The sequence below is a fragment of the Nilaparvata lugens genome, chromosome 14 (assembly GCF_014356525.2).
Source record: "Nilaparvata lugens isolate BPH chromosome 14, ASM1435652v1, whole genome shotgun sequence".
NCBI classification, from domain to species: Eukaryota; Metazoa; Arthropoda; class Insecta; order Hemiptera; family Delphacidae; genus Nilaparvata; species Nilaparvata lugens.
Window position 1 is genome coordinate 18,708,544 of NC_052517.1, and position 20,516 is coordinate 18,729,059.

The 20,516-nt window shown below is 34.5% G+C and overlaps 1 protein-coding gene across 1 annotated transcript in view; it reads right to left on the bottom strand.

Annotated features, from left to right (window-relative positions):
- Positions 1-19,722, bottom strand: part of LOC111058248 (putative fatty acyl-CoA reductase CG5065) — a 61,447-nt gene extending 41,725 nt beyond the window's left edge. The window contains exons 1-2 of the mRNA XM_039440997.1: positions 19,575-19,722; positions 629-840 (exon numbers count right to left, since the gene is read on the bottom strand). Of these exons, the coding sequence (XP_039296931.1) occupies positions 629-817 (189 nt within the window). The 5' untranslated portion in view covers positions 818-840; positions 19,575-19,722. The remainder of the gene's footprint in view (positions 1-628; positions 841-19,574) is intronic.
- Positions 19,723-20,516: the final 794 nt, after the last annotated feature.

The window sequence follows — 20,516 nt, forward strand, 5'->3', positions numbered from 1 at the left end:
TCATCTCCCAATTAACGGAATGACTTGAAATTTGGAACTAAATTTTTACTATCTGTAAAAATTTCAGGAGCTCCGCCCTGCAGATAGATTCCCAATTATTAGGCTTCAGATACAATTGAAACGAAAAAGATCAAGTAGAGTAGATTGAGCATGAAAATCTCTACAATTAATGTTCAGTAACATTTTCTCCAAAAATTGAAAATAAGCTTTAAATTCGAGAAAATGTGATTATTCAATTGCAAATTATTGTTGATTCTATTAAATCATTCACTATGAAGAGATAGCAGACCTCATGTGTGTCTCCAGCGTTATTGCCCTGTCACCAGCTGGCTCAAATCACTGAATAGTAGACTTGAGATGTGCGGGAACACTAGCGTCAGGTGAACAATTTTCATAACGGCAAGGAAAGTTGTGTGAGTGCGCCACACCAGATTTTTTATTTTAATGTCATTTTAAAATAACTGTTATTTTAACTTGAAATTGGCCAATGGTCGAAACTAGTCATGAAAATATTTCAAAGTTTTTAATAAAGGGTACTACAAGTTTTCATATTGATTTTATTAATGAGATTGAATAAAGTTTAATAAAATATAGATATGGATGAAAATGACTTAGATAACCAACTCACAGGTACTTTGACAATGTGATTGATACGGGCCTGTGAGGCCTGGCCCCTCTTAGCCCTGCATAGCACATAGACCCTCTCCACATCGGGGCAACACCTCAGCAGCTTCTCAAGCAGCACTTTGCCCATGAATCCTGTGCCTCCCGTCACCAGCACACACCGGCCTCTGTACCATTCCGGGATTCCTTCCATGATGTCGTAGGATGGTGGTGGACCTATGGGCAGATTTTTGAAACTAGTATTAATTTAATCTTATATAGAACTAGCCGTCAGGCTCGCTTCGCTCGCCATATCCGTCTAGCCAGGGGGCTCCGCCCCCTGGACCACCGACTGGATCGTCCAAAAATGATATCAGCGGGCTCGCCTGCATGTAGACCTCAGCGGAACCTCTGTACCGAATTTGAACGTATTATGTCAATTTGGTCACGAAAAACACCTGTTACTATATCGGCGTATCCAAAGACCTTAAAGAGATATAGACCCACAATGCCTATGCCTTCCCAATGATAGCTCCTTACTTGAAATTGAAGGCCGCCATTGGGGTATTTTAGCACGAGTATTATATCTATATATATTTGTAATACAATAGATCACAAAGGCATTGGTGGCATTGGTATGTAATAATCTTATGGGTTGCCCCCTCAATGGCGGATTTCAATTCCAAGTACGACACTAGCGCTGTATGTGAGTCTATGCATCTTTAAGGTCTTTGTGCGTATCTTTGGCGAACAAAAATTCTTCCACCTCAGCTAAACCTGTGTACTGAATTTTTTTTTATATATTTCCATCAATTTTTGAAAAAGTGTGAGGAAACGCAGAAAAGCTGAGAAAACGCTAATTGTGGCTAACTGGATAAATTGGTATTTAGGAGGTCCTGGATAAATGCATTTCAATCTTCAACTTGGTGCCAATCTAACAAAGTCAACTCAACTTAATGCCAACCTGACAAAATTTTTTAATTTAGTTACCAGAACAACTGTTTCGAAGAGGTACTCTCTCTCTAGATTATAGTTCTATATTAACATATGGTATGGACATTTCAATTATAATTTAAAGATATTGGAATAAGAAGAATATACATGCTAAAAGAACTTTAAACCCTTAAAAACCACTCTTAGAGTTAGAATATCGCCAAAAGATTTCTTAGTGCGCCTCTAAAGGGCCAACTAAACATACCTACAAAATTTGAACGTTTTTGGTCCGGTTGATTTTTAGCTCTGCGAGTGAGTGAGTCAGTCAGTGAGTGAGTGCCATTTCGCTTTTATATCTATATATATATATATAGATTACTAGTACCCTTCTGTAGTCCGAGAGATATTACTTTATACTCGAAGACAGAGATGATGGATGCTGTTTGGTTGAATAATGACTGGCACTACCTAACAGCGTCTGCCTACTTTAGTGTCAGCATCCAGCCTGCTTACTCCTCTATTCCTCTCTACACTCACTCTGTCCTTGCTACCATAGAGAAACAGTAGCGTAAATAGATATGCCATGGTATAGGGCGTTTATGTCGCAACTTTTACTGTTATCTCAAGCCGATTACCGTCAATTATTGTCGAATTTCACTGTTTTGTTGGGGTGAGAGTGTATGAACGGCACAGTATGAGAGACTACCAGTGTCACACAGCTTCACGGGAAAGAAATACGTGGACTATCGGCTTGAGATAACAGTAAAAGTTGCGACATAAACTTCCTATACCATGAGATATCTATTGTTTCTCTATGATCCTACTAACTGTGCAACCACAAATCGGTTTCCCCTTCTCATTAAAAAAGTAAAATCTCTATCTATTTTCTGTATAGGGCTACACATAAACTCTTTCAAGATGTTCATCTAATAATTTGTAGTCAGCAAAAATCTGTTGCTGTCTAGTGAAGACAATAAATTTACATTTCTTCACATTTAATGTCAGATTGTTTCTTTCACTCCAATCATATTTTTGGTAGAGAGTTAGTGGGGAGGATAATTTTAATATTGTTTCCGAAGAATGGACATTGATATGTCCAAAGCTCCGCCAATTTATGTACATGCATTACAATATAATTTATTATCTATAGTTATTATTTTACAAATTGCTTTTTCATATCATATACAGTTCAATAATTATTTTCTTAGTCTATATCATGTAAATTCATCTATAATGTTGCTGTATTGTAAGCTATTGTATATAAGTGTATAAGCCAGTATATATTGTAATCTACATAAATAAAGTACTCAATCAATCATTCAACCTGCACAAATCCTCCTGTAACATTTGAGAGTCCCTGATCATCCTTTATACTTCGATATGAACGCAAATACAAAACCACCAGGAACATTGCCAACTATTCAATTCAATGAGTTTGACAAAGTATGAAGTGGAGAGTTATTGGTTAATTTTTGCACTATGAAAAGAGCATTGAATTGGGATAATATTGGAATATTGTGATGTAACTACACAAATCGGTCACTCTCAACAGATAACCGTTCTTTCTTGGAACAACATATCAGAGAATAATTTCCCCATTAACACCCAACTGACTGAGACTGTAGAAGAGAAAGTAAGCTTATTTCAATTTTATGAACTCAAACACACACATGATTGATTGGGGAAGGATTGATTTCTAAAGAGATTGTTTAATTGTTACGTAATTTCTGTATCCTTAACTGGCACTTTGAGAATTAATTCTTCTTTTAAGAAATAAGACGAAGAAGAAGTAGGAGAAGAGTAAAACAGAAAGGTTCAAGAAGATTCAGAGAGACAGGTAGGGGAAGAATTGATACAAAAACAACAGGAGAAAGAAAAAAGAGGGAGAAGAAGAAGAAGAGGAGGAAGAGAAAAATAGGAAGAAGAAGAAAAAACAGAAAGGTTCAAGAGGATTCAGAGAGACAGCTAGGGGGAGAATTGATACAAGAACAAGAAAAAGAGGATACATGGAGCAAGAAAAAGAGGAGGAAGAGAAAAATAGGAAGAAGAAGAAGAAGAGAAAAACTGAAAGGTTCGAGAAGATTCAGAGAGACAAGTAGGGGAAGAATGGATACAAGAACAAGAGGAGAAAGAAAAAAAGGAAGAAGATGAGGAGAAAGAGAAAAATAGGAAGAAGAAGAAAGAAGTGATAGAATAAGAGGAGTAAGAGAGGAAACGGAGTAGGAGAAGGAGGGAAGATGGGAAGATTAGTAACGAGAAGTTGAACAAGGAAGAAAGAAATTGGAGGAAGAAATAAGATGAGAAAGAGAAGGAGGAAGAGAAAGAAGGAGAAGACAGCTCCTCCTCAAAGGGGAGTTTGAGAAGAGAAGAAGAATTAGGAGGAGAAGGAATAAGAAGAGGAGAAGAGGACGGATTGAAAGAAGGAGAAGTGAAAAAGAAGAGAAAGATGAAGAAGTAGAAGAAGAAGGAAGAAGAACAGGAGGAGCAGGAGGAGTTTGAGCAGAGAAGAAGAATGAGGAGAAAGTATGGGAGTAGAAAAAGAAGGACTGAGAGGAATTATGATGAGGAGGAGAAGTGATAGATAAAAAATCTGGTGTGGTACACTCACACAACTTCCTTGCTCATTGAACTGTAAGCCCCATTCTTAAACGAGAATAATTCAGTGGAATAACATAATGACGATTGGCGGCAACATAATTATTTGAAACTACGATCAGACTTCTGTATATGTGTAAATATAATTGTTTTCAGAGTACTTTTTCCTTTGTGTAAATTGTGAAATTTTTTTTAAAGTAGTCAAAACAGCTGTTCTACAGATGAAATATTTTTATGAATTGCTCTACCTCCTCTTGCTCTTCCTCATGCACGAGAAGGAGGTTACAAAGTCGATTTCTCAAGGATGGGGTGGACCCCCCATCAGTTTCCCAGAAAGGAGACTCATGCCAGTTGATAGAACTGATAAATAACTATACAGAGTATGAATTTGAAAAAAATCGGTCAAGTCATTTTTGAGAAGATCGTGAAAAACATGGTTTTTTAGTAATTTTCCGCCATTTTTCTCAAGAATATTACGAAGCTCCTGTAATTTTCCCAGAAATGAGACTCATGTCAGTTGATAGGGCTTATAAATAGCTATCCATGGTATTAATTTGAAGAAAATCGTTAGAGCCGTTTTCGAGAAAACCGTCAAAAACATGGTTTTTTAATAATTATCCGCCATTTTGATTTCAATTTCATTGAATTTCTTATTGTCAGACGTTTAAAATTTCAAGTCAATCGGTCGATTAGGAATGGAGTTATCATGTTTACAGACATACACACATACACACAGACCAACACACATAAACACGCACACACACACACACACACACACACACACACACACACACACACACACACACACACACACACACACACACACACACACACACACACACACACACACACACACACACACACACACACACACCCAAAAATCATGTTTTTGGACTCAGGGGACCTTGAAACGTATAGAAAACTTGAAATTAGGGTACCTTAATTTTTTTGGAAAGTAAAAATGAGAAGAAAAATGTTGAGGAGGAGGAGTAAGAGTGGATAGAGGAGGACAGTACTTGGGTGAAGAAGGAGAAGGAGTCGGAGGAGGAGGAGAAGAAGAAGAAGAAGAAGAAGAGAAGAAAAATAGTGAGGAGTGGTGAAGGAGAGTCAGTGGAGGAGAAGGAGTTTTGGGAAGTAAGAGAAGAAGAAGAAGAAGAAGAAGAAGAAGAAGAAGAAGAAGAAGAAGAAGAAGAACAGCAGAAAATTATATTCACTTCAAAGTCTTTATAGGTCAGACTTTCTTGTTATGTATTCAACACTATCTCAGGCAGACATAAAAGGCATTGAAAATATTCAGGACATTTATTCATTGGTATACTAAGGCTTATCTTTGAACTTTGAAACCCAACCGTATTTGAAATTAATGATATTATCAGTGAGAGTACTTTCTCCCACAGTGAGTTTCACTTCAAATTGACAGCATATTCCCCATTAGAAACATCAATATTTCCCATTTAACCAATACTGACTGAGATCATGTTCACCCTTCTATAGTGAGGTCCACGTTATAATGACAGTGGATAAAGATAGGAGAATAGCGATGCCGATTCTCTTCATTAATTAATTATATTTCTACACTGTCAAAAACATAATTGGTATCGTTGTGGACCTAGAAAAGGATAGTACCACCGGCTTTGTTGAATGATAGACAAGGATAGCAAAACCAAAGTTGATCAAATACTGTCATTATAACATGGACCTCACTATATAGTGATATTCACTTTATTTTGTCAGTACTTCCAATGTATAACACCACCTAAATAATGCTGCCAGGTAGACATGAAACTGTCAATGATTAATTTATACAGCTGTTAAATAGATGGTTACGTGGTTTGGATGTCTGCCTATTAAATAATAATCTATCTTAAAGTTAATGAATGTTGCAAGATAAGGGTCATAGGAATTTAATAGAGGTCATCTGTAGAAAGCTATGTACTAACGAGTATTTTTCCAAATGAGTTAAACTAGAAGCCTTTTACTACTTGAATATTATTTCAGAAACATGATATATTTGGACTTTAATTGACCGAGCGAAGTGAGGTCTAAGATTCAAGTCGACGGTTTTGCATTTCTCTTAATGTTTGAATGTTTAAATGTTTATATGTTGCGCATTTACGGCGAAACGCGGTAATAGATTTTCATGAAATTTGACAGGTATGTTCCTTTTTAAATTGCGCGTCGACGTATATACAAGGTTTTTTGGAAATTTTGCATTTCAAGGATAATATAAAAGAAAAAAGGAGCCTCCTTCATACGCCAATATTACCGTAAAAATCAGACTATAGAATTATTCATCATAAATCAGCTGACAAGTGATTACACAGATGTGTGGAGAAGCCAGTCTATTGCTGTATTTCCATAAGGTCTATAGTTTCAGGTACTTGTGGATGAGAGAGAGTATACTGCGTGAGGTCTATTGTTCACAGAACTACTAGTAGAATTATTGCAAAATGTCCAATGATTGAATTTCATGTCTTATACCATAGCCACCTCTAATATATAAGCTGGTATTTTCAAAAATATTTTTCACCAATCATGTATTAGATTCTAGGCCTACACTGCGACGTTGCAATATCGTAGACCGGGGCCTTGTATTAGAAGTGTCTGCTGTCTATGCTCATACTGTAGATGATACAGGTTTATTGATCTTATATCAACTGTTCAATCCAGTTTAAAATAATCAATCATATTTTACTAAGCAAGAAATGATATTTTTCAATAATTTCATAATGAATTTTCATAATTAAGATGAAAAATTTTGTCAATTAATTATCAATTCTACATTGTTAAAAGACGATCTGGCAACAGAGCAAAGCGAGAAAGAGATAGCGCTATCTGCTTTGTTGAACGATAGACAAGGATAGCAACAACAATGTTAATCAAACACTGCCATTATAACGTGGCCTCACTATAGATCACTTGAAATTGTCAGTTGTTCGTATGAACAACACTACCGCTATTAACTTAACCCATACTGACTGACATCTGTGACTGTATAGTTGAATGTCCATTGATATACATATATAAAAGCTAAATATATATGTGGAGATGGCATATGCATAAATATATACATATATACAACACTATTCATTTATGCATACTATACTACATACTACATATACTATATAGTGTGCATATGTGCATATGTGCACTATGTATGTACATATATATGTTGTATATACAACACTAAATTCATGTAGATCATTTAAAAATGTCAGTATCTCTTATGAATAACATCACCGCTCATATAACTTATCCAATACTGTCTGACCTCTGATTAAAAGCTAATTTCACGGCACACAGGGAAATATTTCTTTTGCAGGTGTTTTTGCCTGACCTGTTATTTTCAGGTATTTTTGCTCCACCTGCTTTTTGCAGATGTTTTTGCTCCAACTGCTTTTTGCAGATGTTTTGGCTCCACCTGCTGTATTCATGGGGTCATAGTAATCCTCTACTATTAAACGAGCAACTTCTGTTTACATGTTTAGATGTTTAGATGTTTAGATGTCTGGATGTTTAGATGTTTAGATGTTTAGATGTTTAGATGTTTAGATGTTTAGATGTTTAGATGTTTGGATGTTTAGATGTTTAGATGTTCATATATTTAGATGTTTAGATGTTTAGATGTTAGACTCCTAGATAAAATGATAGGTAGAGGAAAAATAAGGTAACCTTTTGCTATTCCTCTCCCAAATTAAGATAAGGTTACACATAGTCCCAAATAGGTTGAGTCTTGTAGTTGTTCACTTCACAACATTTTCAGTCCTCAAGTATTTTCACAAAGTAGATTTTTAAATTTAGATGCTTCAATGCCAAACATGAAAGAGATTTTTCACATTATTATCATTTAAATAGGAAATAATCACATCATATATAAAAAATATAATATTCATAAAAAATAAATGTATAAATGATAATTATATCCTATACTATTAAACGAGCAACTTCTGTTTAGATGTTTATATGTTGTATGTTTGTATTTCACCGGATCTCGAAAACGGCTCTAACGATTCTCACGAAATTCAGAACATAGTAGGTTTATAATATGAAGATTCGATTGCACTAGGTCTCATCCCTGGAAAAACTCCCTGAAGGACATTGAAAGGATAATTATTATTCATCCTTGGAAAAACAGCTGATAATAATTATTTCGTCGTCTGTTGGTGATGGAAGTGAGTGAGCGAGTTCATGTGTGTGGGACTGTGTCAAAATTATTACTCAGCTGTTGAACTTTTGTAATCATACCTGATTACTTAGTGCCGGTTGCAAGAAAACCGGGTTATTTTCAATCCTGATCAATTCCAGTAGATCCATCTTTTTGAAATGGTCTTCTCTGATTTGGTTCACGTGAAGATAATCAGGATTAAAATTTAAGCGGCTTTTGTGCAATTGGGTCTGTGTGAAGGGAATTTTTGCATTCATCTGGGAATTGATCTCAGTTTACTGTGATTAGATAGAACATTTCTGTATGAATGTTATTATAATTTCTTCATTCCTAATAATTTTTTTATGCTTTTGTACTCCTGAGCGAAGCTCGGCCCCGATATTTATAGTTACAGTTGGTAGAATAGTCCAATCTTTATTTAAAAACTAGTAGGAAACCCGTGCTCCGCAAGGGTCCGTTTTAAAACTTGTCAAACTGAAAACCTGACGTAATGAAATCTTGGAGAATTTAAAAGGGGCCTATAACCATCCTCGGTGAATTAAGAATCTATATACAAAATTTCAAGTTAATGAGTTGAGTAGTTGAGACGTGATGATGCGTCATTCGTGAATTTCCTATCCCCTACAAGTATAAACCAGTTCTTTACTTTATCATAGTATAGATTATTATCTCCAATGTTTCAAATAAGGATATCATTTCGTGATTATTTCTAGCTAGTGAGGTCCACGTTATAATGGCAGTGGAGAAAGATAGGATATCAACGTTGCCGATCCTCTGTCTTGTCAATGCCTTCTATAAGACGGTAGATGATTGATTGATTGAGTACTTTATTTATGTAGATTACAATATATACTGGCTTATACACTTATATACAATAGCTTACAATACAGCAAAATTATAGATGAGTTTACATTATATAGACTAAGAAAATAATGATTGAACTGTATATGATATGAAAAAGCAATTTGTAATATAATAACTATAGATAATAATTATATTGTTATGCATGTACATAAATTGGCGGAGCTTTGGACATATCAATGTCCATTCTTCGGAAAGAATATTAAAAATATCCTCCCCACTAACTCTCTACCAAATATAGGTACAGGTTTATTGATGTAATATCAACTGTTCATTCTCGTTTAGAATAATCAATTATATTCTTTTAAGCAAGAAATTATATTTTCCAATAATTTCATAATGAATTTTCATAATCAAGATAAAATATTTTGTTAATTAGTTATTGATTCTACATTGTTGAAAGCCGATCTGGCAACAGAGCAAGGCGAGAAAGAGATAGCGCTATCCGGTTTGTTGAATGATAGACAAGGATAGCAATACCATTGCTTATTCAAAACTGTCATTATAAAGTGGACCTCACTATAGTGACCCCCTGGGTTGGAGAACTCGCTCGAGAACTGTTGTATTGTAATCTTTGAAACCCGCAACTTTTAATTGTACAGAGTTGGTGAGAATTATGGAAACAGCAAAATATTTATTCTACAAGGATAATTTGAAAGTAGGTTTCATTGGGGGTCATATTTGAAATGGAGAATTACTCTAAAAAATCTGGTGTGGCGTACTCACTCAACTTTCCTTGCCGTTATGAAAATTGATCACCTGACGCTAGTGTACACGCGCATCTCAAGTCTACTATTCAAAGATTTGAGCCAGCTGGAGACAGGACAATAACGCTGGAGACACACGAGGTCTGCTATCTCTTCATAGTGAATCACTTAATAGAATCAACAGTTGCCAACAGTTTGCAATTTAATAATCACATTTTCTCGAATTTCAAGCTTATTTCCAATTTTAGGTGAAAATGTTACTGAACATTAATTGTAGAGATTTTCATGTTCAATCCTTTCTACTTGGAATTTTTTGTTTAAATTGTATCTGAAGCCTGGTAATTGGGAATCTAAAATCAAACTCTACATAGATGGGGCGGAGCTCCTGGAATTTTTACAGATATGGGACTTGAGTTGTAGAGCTTACCAATTACTATTCTAGGTATCAATTTTATCAAAATCGTTGGAGCCATTTTCGAGAAAATCGCGAGAAAACCGGTTTTTGACAACATTTTCGCCATTTTAGCCGCCATCTTGAATTGCATTTGATCGAAAATGTTCTTGTCGGATCCTTATATTGTAAGGACCTTAAGTTCCAAATTTCAAGTCATTCCGTTGATATTGGGAGATGAGATATCGTGTACACACACACACACACACACACACACACACACACACACACACACACACACAAAGCCAGTTGAATTTAAACCGTGATTAATTTCAAGAGAACCAATCAACGATGGACTTTTTGATAAGACTCTCTGATTGGTTCTTGTGGAATTAATCACGATTAAAATTTAACTGACTTTTGTGAAACCGGGCCTCAAAGTTGTAAATTATTTTGCATATTACATGAGCTCACGCAGTATTCTCATCCACAAGAACCTGATTCAAACTATAGACCTTACAGCAATATTACACACATCTGTGTAATCACTTGTCAGCTGATTTATGATGAATAATTCTATAGTCTGATTTTTACTCTAATATTGGCGTATGAAGGAGGCTCCTTTTTCCTTTTATATTATCCTTGAAATGCAAAATTTCCAAAAAACTTTGTATATACGTCGACGCGCGATTAAAAAAGGAACATACCTGTCAAATTTCATGAAATTCTATTCTAATCGCAACATAATATAATATGTATAACATAATTATAACATAATATAAACATTCAAACATCCAAAAATTTAACTATTAAGAGAAATGCCAAACCGTCGACTTGAATCTTAGACCTCACTTCGCTCGGTCAATTAAACAGCTGAAATCATGTGTCAGCGCGTGTGATTGCTCCCAAATAGTCTCAGCTGATGAACGAATTGATGGAGAAAACTGTCGTAATTTGTATGCAATGAATTCTTCAGCTGACTAATAATAATAAATCACAACATTTTTACTTTCCTTGCCCTATTACCATAGGTAAGGAAAGTATTGCTTTCCGAAAAAAATTATGGTACCCCAATTTCTAAATTTCTATACGTTTCAAGGTCCCCTGAGTCCAAAAAACTGGTTTTTGGGTATTGGTCTGTATGTGTGTGTGTGTGTGTGTGTGTGTGTGTGTGTGTGGTGTGTGTGTGTGTGTGTGTGTGTGTGTGTGTGTATGTGTGTATGAGTGTATGTGCGTCTGTGTACACGATATCTCATCTCCCAATTAACGGAATGACTTGAAATTTGGAACTTAAGGTCCTTTCACTATAAGGATCCGACACGAACAATTTCGATCAAATGCAATTCAAGATGGCGGCTAAAATGGCGAAAATGTTGTCAAAAACAGGGTTTTTCGTGATTTTCTCGGAAACGGCTCCAACGATTTTGATCAATTCATACTAAAAAAGTAATCGATAAGCTCTATCAACTGCCACAAGTCCCATATCTGTAAAAATTTCAGGAGCTCCGCCCCATCAATGCAGATAGATTCCCAATTATCAGGCTTCAGATACAATTGAAACAAAGAAAATCAAGTGGAGTAGATTGAGCATGAAAATCTCTACAATTAATGTTCAGTAACATTTTCACCTAAAATTGAAAATAAGCTTTAAATTCGAGAAAATATGATTATTCAATTGCAAATTAATGTTGATTCTATTAAATTATTCACTATGAAGAGATAGCAGACCTCATGTGTGTCTCCAGCGTTATTGCCCTGTCACCAGCTGGCTCAAATATTTGAATAGTAGACTTGAGATGCGCGGGAACACTAGCGTCAGGTGATCAATTTTCATAACGGCAAGGAAAGTTGTGTGGGTGCACCACACCAGATTTTTACTCTAATATTGGCGTATGAAGGAGGCTCCTTCCTTTTTCCTTTTATATTATCCTTGAAATGCAAAATTTCCAAAAAACCTTGTATATACGTCGACACGCAATTAAAAAAGGAACATACCTGTCAAATTTCATGAATATCTATTACCGCGTTTCGCCGTGAATGCGCAACATATAAACATATGAACATTTAAACATTAAGAGAAATGCCAAACCGTCGACTTGAATCTTAGACCTCACTTCGCTCGGTCAATTAACCAGCTGAAATCATGTGTCAGCGCGTGTGATTGCTCCCAAATAGTCTCAACTGATGAACGAATTGATGGACTGTCGTAATTTGTATACAATGAATTCTTCAGCTGACAAAATGATAAATCACAACATATTTTTCAAGGTGAAATAAAAAGATGTTGTCAATTCCACAAAGTTTTTATTTGAGTCCAAACTAGTTTCGATGCACTTGGCATCATCATCAGTGGTAGACTAATATCATAGAGAAACAATAGCGTAAGTAGATATCCCATGGTATAGGAAATTTATGTCGCAACTTTTACTGTTATCTCAAGCCCATTACTGTCGATTATTGTACATTTTTACTGTTTTGTTGGGGTGATAGTGTATGAACGGCACAATTTGAGAGACTACCAGCGTCACACAGCTGCATGGGAAAGAACTACGTGAACTATCGGCTTGAGATAACAGTGAAAGTTGCGACATAAACGCCCTATACCATGGATCATCTACTTATGCTATTGTTTCTCTATGCTAATATTCCATAAATTCCACAACATCTCTGTGCAAAGTGTTAATATTACATATTTTTTTCTCATGCACTTCGATGTTATTTTTATAATTATCCTGAAAAAGGGCGAAGGAGTGATGCAAGTTTGTTGTCCAACGAAATTTACCTTGTAAAAGGTTTCGTAGAATACGTGTACAAAATTTGAAGCTGTTAGATCAATTCTTTCTGAAGATATTGTAGAACATAAAAACAGCCGGCAACGACTTTGGCCTTGAGTGAGTCAAAAGTGAGAACTCGCTGACGCTCGTTCAATAAATTCAATTTATTGAAATTTATTTATTTATTGAAATTCAGGTAGTATTATAAGGAGCAATGACACATGCACCCAAAGAAGACATTCACTCGACAGGAGGTTCTGAGATTGATTGATTGAGTACTTTATTTATGTAGATTACAATATATACTGGCTTATACACTTATATACAATAGCTTACAATACAGCAACATTATAGATGAATTTACATGATATAGACTAAGAAAATAATTATTGAACTGCATATGATATGAAGAAGTAATTTGTAATATAATAACTATAGATAATTATATTGTAATGCATCTACATAAATTGGCGGAGCTTTGGACATATCAATGTCCATTCTTCAGAAACAATCTTCAATATAATATCCTTCCCACTCTAATATTTCACCCTTCACACTCTCTACCAAAGAGAGTGTGAGACAGAGAGAGAGATTAGATTAGATTTCTTTATTTATTTATGTTACAATATTTACTGGCTTATACTCTAATTTACATTAAATGACGGTAATGCTAATTATTCAACGAATTTTACAAAGTATTGATAATCAATGAAAATAAAGATTAAATGCAATTAGAATAACAATAATATAAAATTGTAATGTAACTTCATAAATCGGCGGTGTTTCAACAAATTATTGTCAATTCTCTAAGAAGGATATAAAATAATATCCTTCCCATCAACACCCGAACGGGAGAGAGAGAGAGAGAGAGAGAGAGAGAGAGAGGAGAGAGAGAGAGAGAGAGAGAGAGAGAGAGAGACTGAGAGAGAGTGGAGAGGGTGAGACAGGGAGAGGGAGAGAGAGTGAGTGAGAGATTGATTGATTGATTGATTAGCTGCCTTTATTAAAAACCTAGGAGGGCGAAGTTAGGGCGCAGCCGGCCCTCTCTTACACTTAACCCTCCAATACAATTGGAGAGAGGGAGTGAGGGAGAGAGAGAACGAAAGAAAAAGGGAGTGAGGAAGAGGAAAGAGAGAGAACCAGATAAAAAAGATTATAAAATGAGAGAGAAATTAATTATTGTTATAGGCGAATTGTAGGAGGTACCAAGTACAGAGATAAATGTCATTCATAATAATAATAGGGTCTTATCTATTTTCATTGGAATACGAAAATTATTATAATTTACTGATGTACTTAGTACTCCATTTCGTGCTTGAGTTAACATCGTTGACATACTGGCAACAGGAGACGACATTGACCTACTGAAAAGAGCACGAATGAGAGACGGACTTCGGAGAAGTTACTAAATTATACTACAGTCACCCCTAAATTATATTTTAAGTGCATTTAGTAAATGTTTTCGAATTTAATATTATTGAATTGATTTATTTCTATGTCTTGTTGTTTTGAATGATAACATTTCTCATATGTAATCATATCTTCTCTCTCTTTCATTCTTTTTCTTCTTATCCTTCTCCTCCTTTTTTCTCATTCCTCTTCTTCTTTTTCTTATTCTTCCTCCATCTTCTTCTTCTCCTCCTTATCTTGCTTATTCCGTCTTCCACTGCTTCTTTTCCTTTTTTTTCTTCTTGTTGTACTTCTACTTCTTCTTCTTCTTCTTCTCCTTCTTCTTTTACTTCTTCTTCTTCTCCTCCTTTTTATTCTTCTTCTTCTTCTTCTCCTCCTCTTCTTCCTTCACCTCCTTGTTCTTCTCCTACTTCTTCTTCTTCATCATCATCATCTTCTTCTTCTCCTTTCACTTCTTCCTCGTAAACGCACTATAAAAACGTATTGGATTGAGGTTTTGGGTTTGACATTGGAAACAATAAATGGGCAGGTAGAATTTGTAGATTATAAAAATGGACATTTTCGTAAAATGGCCAGATACGTTTTTTAGCAGCCAGAAGCTCTTTTCAGAATTTGGTGAGATACAAGACCCTACAAAACCTCTATTTCAAAAACTCTGCTGACCCTGGGTGAGATAGACTTCAATTCACCAGAATTCCCTGAAAAATCATGACGAAAAAAAGGAATATGTTCCTCTAGAACCGAAAACATCAATACTTATTATTATTTTCCAACAAATGTGAGGGTTTCATTCGTGGTCCCATTTCATTTCTCCAACTCTGTTTCTAACAAAAAAATTGACATCTTCTTCTTCCTCCTGTTAATAGTTCTTTTTCTTCTTCTTCTTCTTCTTCTTCTTCTTCTTCTTCTTCTTCTTCTTCTTCTTCTTCGACTCCTCTTCTTCGACACCTCTTCTTCCTCCTTCTCTTCTTCTCCACCGTTTCCTGCCTTATTCTCCTCCTTCTCATTCTTCTTCCTCCTCTTTTTCTTTTTCATCCGTTTTCTTCCTCTTCTTCTTCTTCTGTTTTCTTCTTCTTCCGTTTTCTTCTTCTTCTTCTTCTTTCGTTAACTTCTACTTCTTCATCCTGTTCTTCTACTTATCATCTCCTCCTGCTCCTTTTTTTTCTTCTTTCTACTCTCTTCTTCTCCTTCTCCGTCTCCTCCTTCTTCTTCTTCCTCTTCTCTTTCTTCTCACATCTTCTACGTCTTATCCATCTTATTCTCCACCTCCTCCTTCTTTTTCTTCTTTCTTCTCTCTTCTTCTCCTTCTTCTCCACCTTTTTTCTTCTCTTTCTCCTTCTCTTCCTTCCTACCCTCCTCCAACACCTCATTCACCTTATCATACTTCTTCTATTTCTAATTTCTTATTATCTCCTTGTTCTCTTTCCCCTTCTTCTTCTTCTTATCCTTCTTTCGTCTTATTTTCCTCCTTTACTACCTCTTCCTCAACCTCCACCATCAATGAGATGGTGAATGACACCTCCTCCTCCCCTCCTCCTACTTCTAATATATCTTATTTCTTACTATCTCCTCGTTCTTTTCCTTCTTCTTCTTCTTCTTCTTCTTCTTCTTCTTCTTCTTCTCTTCTTCTTCTTCTTCTTCTTCTCCTCCTCCTTCTGTTTTCTTTTTCCTTCTCATCCTCCTCTTCCTCCACCTCATTCACCACCACAACCTCCTCCCACTTCTTCTATTTCTTATTTCTTATCATCTCCTTGTTCTCTTTCCCCTTCTTCATCATCATCATCATCATCATCATCATCATAATATCTCCATATTCTCCTTCTTGTAGTAATAAATGCTTACATAACATAATAATGAATCAATTTCGGGCTGAGTCGATGATAGTCTCAAACGATCTGTTACCAGAAATCCAGTTTTTAGACGTAGTCTAACTCGAGAGAAGGCCTTGAAACCTTGTAGCTTTCTCCCTACTATAAACAAAGAAAAAACAATCCCCTACCTGTTATGTCATATGTGTTTTGTTTCCGACTAGTAGGTAATATGACAAACTTGAGAAACTGAATACTTGATCCACTGAAATCTTGAAGAATTTAAAATAGGTCAATAACCATCCTCAGTTGATTAAGAATTTATATGCAAAAATGTGGAGTTAATGAGTTGAGTAGTTGAGACGTGATGATGCGTCATTCGTGAATTTCCTATCCCCTACGTGTATAAGCCAGTTCTTTCCTTTATTATATTATTACAGACTAACAGGAAACCCGTGCTTCGCAAGAGTTTATTAGATAGCTATAGGCCTATTCTTCAATATTATAGAAGGTCAAGTTTTCAGTCAAATTTAATCTTTTTGGGCTTCAAACAGATCCTTGCGGAGCACGGGTTCCTGCTGGTCTATAATAAAATACTAGAATGAAAATGTCACGGATCTATATGATCTATTCTATTCAGGAATATATAAATGAACTAACAATCAGTATAAAAAATTTATAATGAGATAAAAGTCACATCTCCCTACTATAAACAAAGAAAAAACAATCTCCCACCTGTTATGTCAAGAATGTGTTTTGTTTCTGACTAGCAGGCAATCTAACAAACTTGACAAACTGAAAACTTGATCCACTGAAATCTTGAAGAATTTAAAATAGGTCAATAACCATACTCGGTAAATTAAGAATCTATGTTTAAAATGTGAAGTTAATGAGTTGAGTAGTTGAGTCGTGATGATGCGTCATTCGTGAATTTTCTATCCCCTACAACTATAAGCCAGCTCTTTCCTTCATTATATTATAGACCAGCAGGAAACCCGTGCTCCCACGAATTATATATAATCTATTGTATTCAGAATTAAATTGATGAACTAACAATTACTGTTAAAAAATATTAAGATAATTATAATGAAACAAAAATCCAAAATAAATGCTGTAAATCTCCCCGGAGACTTCTGCTACTGCAAATATTGACAACAGGGTAAACAGCTAGATGGAAATTCGATGAGTGCTACTATACAAAAAAAACTTCGAATTTGCATCCAGCTGTTCACCCTGTTGTCAATATTTGCAGTAGCAGAAGTCTCCGGGGTGATTTACAGCATTTATTTTGGATGGAAATCCAAATGATAATAATGGAAATAATTTATTTTTGATTTTCGTTCAATAATAATTATTATTCAGTAATAAGCATTATTTGAATAAATGGAATTTTTCATTAATTCCCATCTGAGTGTTACGATACTTTTCAAAGAGATAATAGATGAATATTTATTAATTTTACTGTATTTATTGTACAAAACACTTTAATCATAATATGTTTATGACCAAGGGGGAAAAAATAGGCTGAGCCCATACCATTTCACTCCCAAATTTTGATAAAAAGTTTGTCAGGGGCCCTGAAATTGATCAGTTGCGACCTGGAAACTCTGACACCAGACCTGAGCCAGCCAGGTCACACGATATTTATTTATTCATTTATTCCACAAGAAAGCACAGAATGGGATAGAAAAACTAAGGATACTCCTTGTACTATATCTCTCCCAAATTTATAGATAACATTTTAAAAGCCCGAAATAGGGTTATGATTTCATTCTCCTAAAATTTAGTCCAAACAACAAAAACTGAAATTTTTGACCTTGACGGTTGAAAAACTGGATAAAAACACAAAAATTCCACTCGAATTACTATAATAATTATCATTATACTCCACAGTTCGATAGATTAATTAATAAATATAACATTTTTTAATTATTACCCACGCATCTACAAATTTCTATTTTCTGAAAAATTCCCCTGAATAATAAATTTCAATCTTTCAAAAATAAAGTAAGTACAATGCCCCAATATAAGCTAAAATTAGCTTCATGGAGTAGTCACAAAATTTTAATTATGGATATCCAAATTCATTCGTTCAGTTCATATAATTGCCATTATTATTATTATTATTATTAGTCGTGGAGCTCCCGAAGTGGAAGACGCTGAGTAGAATCATGATCATCGATTTTTATTAGACTTGGCGGTTTTCTTGTTCGCCCACCAGCTTTTCATTCTCTGAGAAAAAGCAGCTTTTCTTCTTCACTCCATCTTGTGCCAATTCATCTCTTCACTTCATCCATTATTATTATTATTATTATTATTATTATTATTATACTATTATTATTATATTATGGAGATGTGAATAGATTCTCATGACGTATGTGATAAATAGATAAAGATATTTATAAAAACACTTCACACACAAGGGCTACTTCTTAATAAATTAATAAAACAATATAAAAATCTTGTAGTTACCCTTTTTTTATAAACTTCAAAATAGTTCAACAAAAAATTAGGCTAAATAGTTTGTTGAACTATTTTAGAGTTTTTTTTTTTAAATAAAGGGTACTACAAGATTTTTATTGTTTTATTAAGATATTTTCATTTTATGATACTCCAATTTGTAAAACTGTCATAATATTATGTCAAGTGAGGAAAATTTGAATAACAAAAAAAAAAATTAGAAGGATTTAATGTTGTATCTCAATAATAACAGCACAATCAATTTATAAAACTAATAATATTAAAAACGTACACATAATTTAAGAAACGTCAAGCTAAAAAAATTGACAGGTGACAGCATATGCTTACATTATTGGAATTTTTCAATTTTTAAAATTTTCCTTTTATTGTCACTGCCGCCTGCCTCAACGATAAAAATGTACTATTACTTGTGTAAAACAATTTTTCCCTTTTCCTTATTATTTTATTCCTTTCTAATAAATTTTCATTTTTCCCTTTTTTTATTAATTCTGTATCAAAATCTGATGTATATTTTTGCATTTTGTATCAGTTTTCTTTCATTTTTTACATAAAATCTTGAAGTGTATTTATATGTATTTATTTATTTTAATTTTATATATTAATTTGTCTAAGTTTATTTATCTTTTGTAACTCATTTTTCCTGTAACTGGGCACCCGCCGAAAAACCTTTGGGTTTGGCAGGACCTTCAACTGTTTGTATTGTGAATAAGAATTTTCGATTTGATTTGAATTATAATTATAATTATCAGACTATCATGATAAAAAGTTAATGTTTTTCAAAGTATTTTTAGAGCTTATTACTATACAGCAATATTAATTTCAAAGAGGATATATTCATCTACTCACCTTGACAATGAAATAAACTGAAGTAAAACCGTCGATTAATAATTAGGAAGATGACTTGAGAAAAGTTTGTAAGCCAAACTGTAATTATAACCGAGGAAGCACCAGAGACGATGTAAAGTTACAACATAAATGAAGTAAAGAGATCTGATCACAGGTCTACATGAAGACAAATAGGAAATCTCAGTAGAAGGGATATATTACTGAAAAAGAAATTTGGTAGTGGTGGATGGGTAGGAAGAGGTAGAGAGAGAGAGAGAGAGTGTGTGTGTGAGAGAGAGAGGAGAAAGGATGTATGGAAGAAATGTGTATAAGCGGAGGACTAGGTTGGAAAGAAAGATGGTAATAGAGAAGGTGTGAGAGAAAGAGAGAGAGTGAGAGAGAGTGACTGAGAGAGAGTGTGTGAGAGATAGAAAGAGTGAGAGAGAGACTGATAGAGAGAGGATGAGTGGGAGAAACAGTGTCTGAGAGAGGATATATGGAAGAGATTTGTAAGTGAAGGATAAGGATTAGGTAAAACAAAATAGAGAGAGAGAACAGAGAGCTAATGAGAGAGAGTTGGATTGATTGATTGAGTACTTTATTTATGTAGATTACAATATATACTGGCTTATACACTTATATACAATAGCTTACAATACAGCAAGATTATAGATGAATTTACATAATATAGACTAAGAAAATAATTATTGAACTGTATATGATATGAAAAAGCAATTTGTAATATAATAACTATAGATAATAATCATATTGTTATGCATGTACATAAATTGGCGGAGCTTTGGACATATCAATGTCCATTCTTCGGAAACAATATTCAATAATATCCTCCCCACTAATTCTCTACAAAAGAGAGAGAGAGTGAGAGAGAGAGAGAAACAGGATAGAACTCGAGTATTTAGAATGGGAGTATATTGTTATAGTGAAGTCAACGTTATAATGACA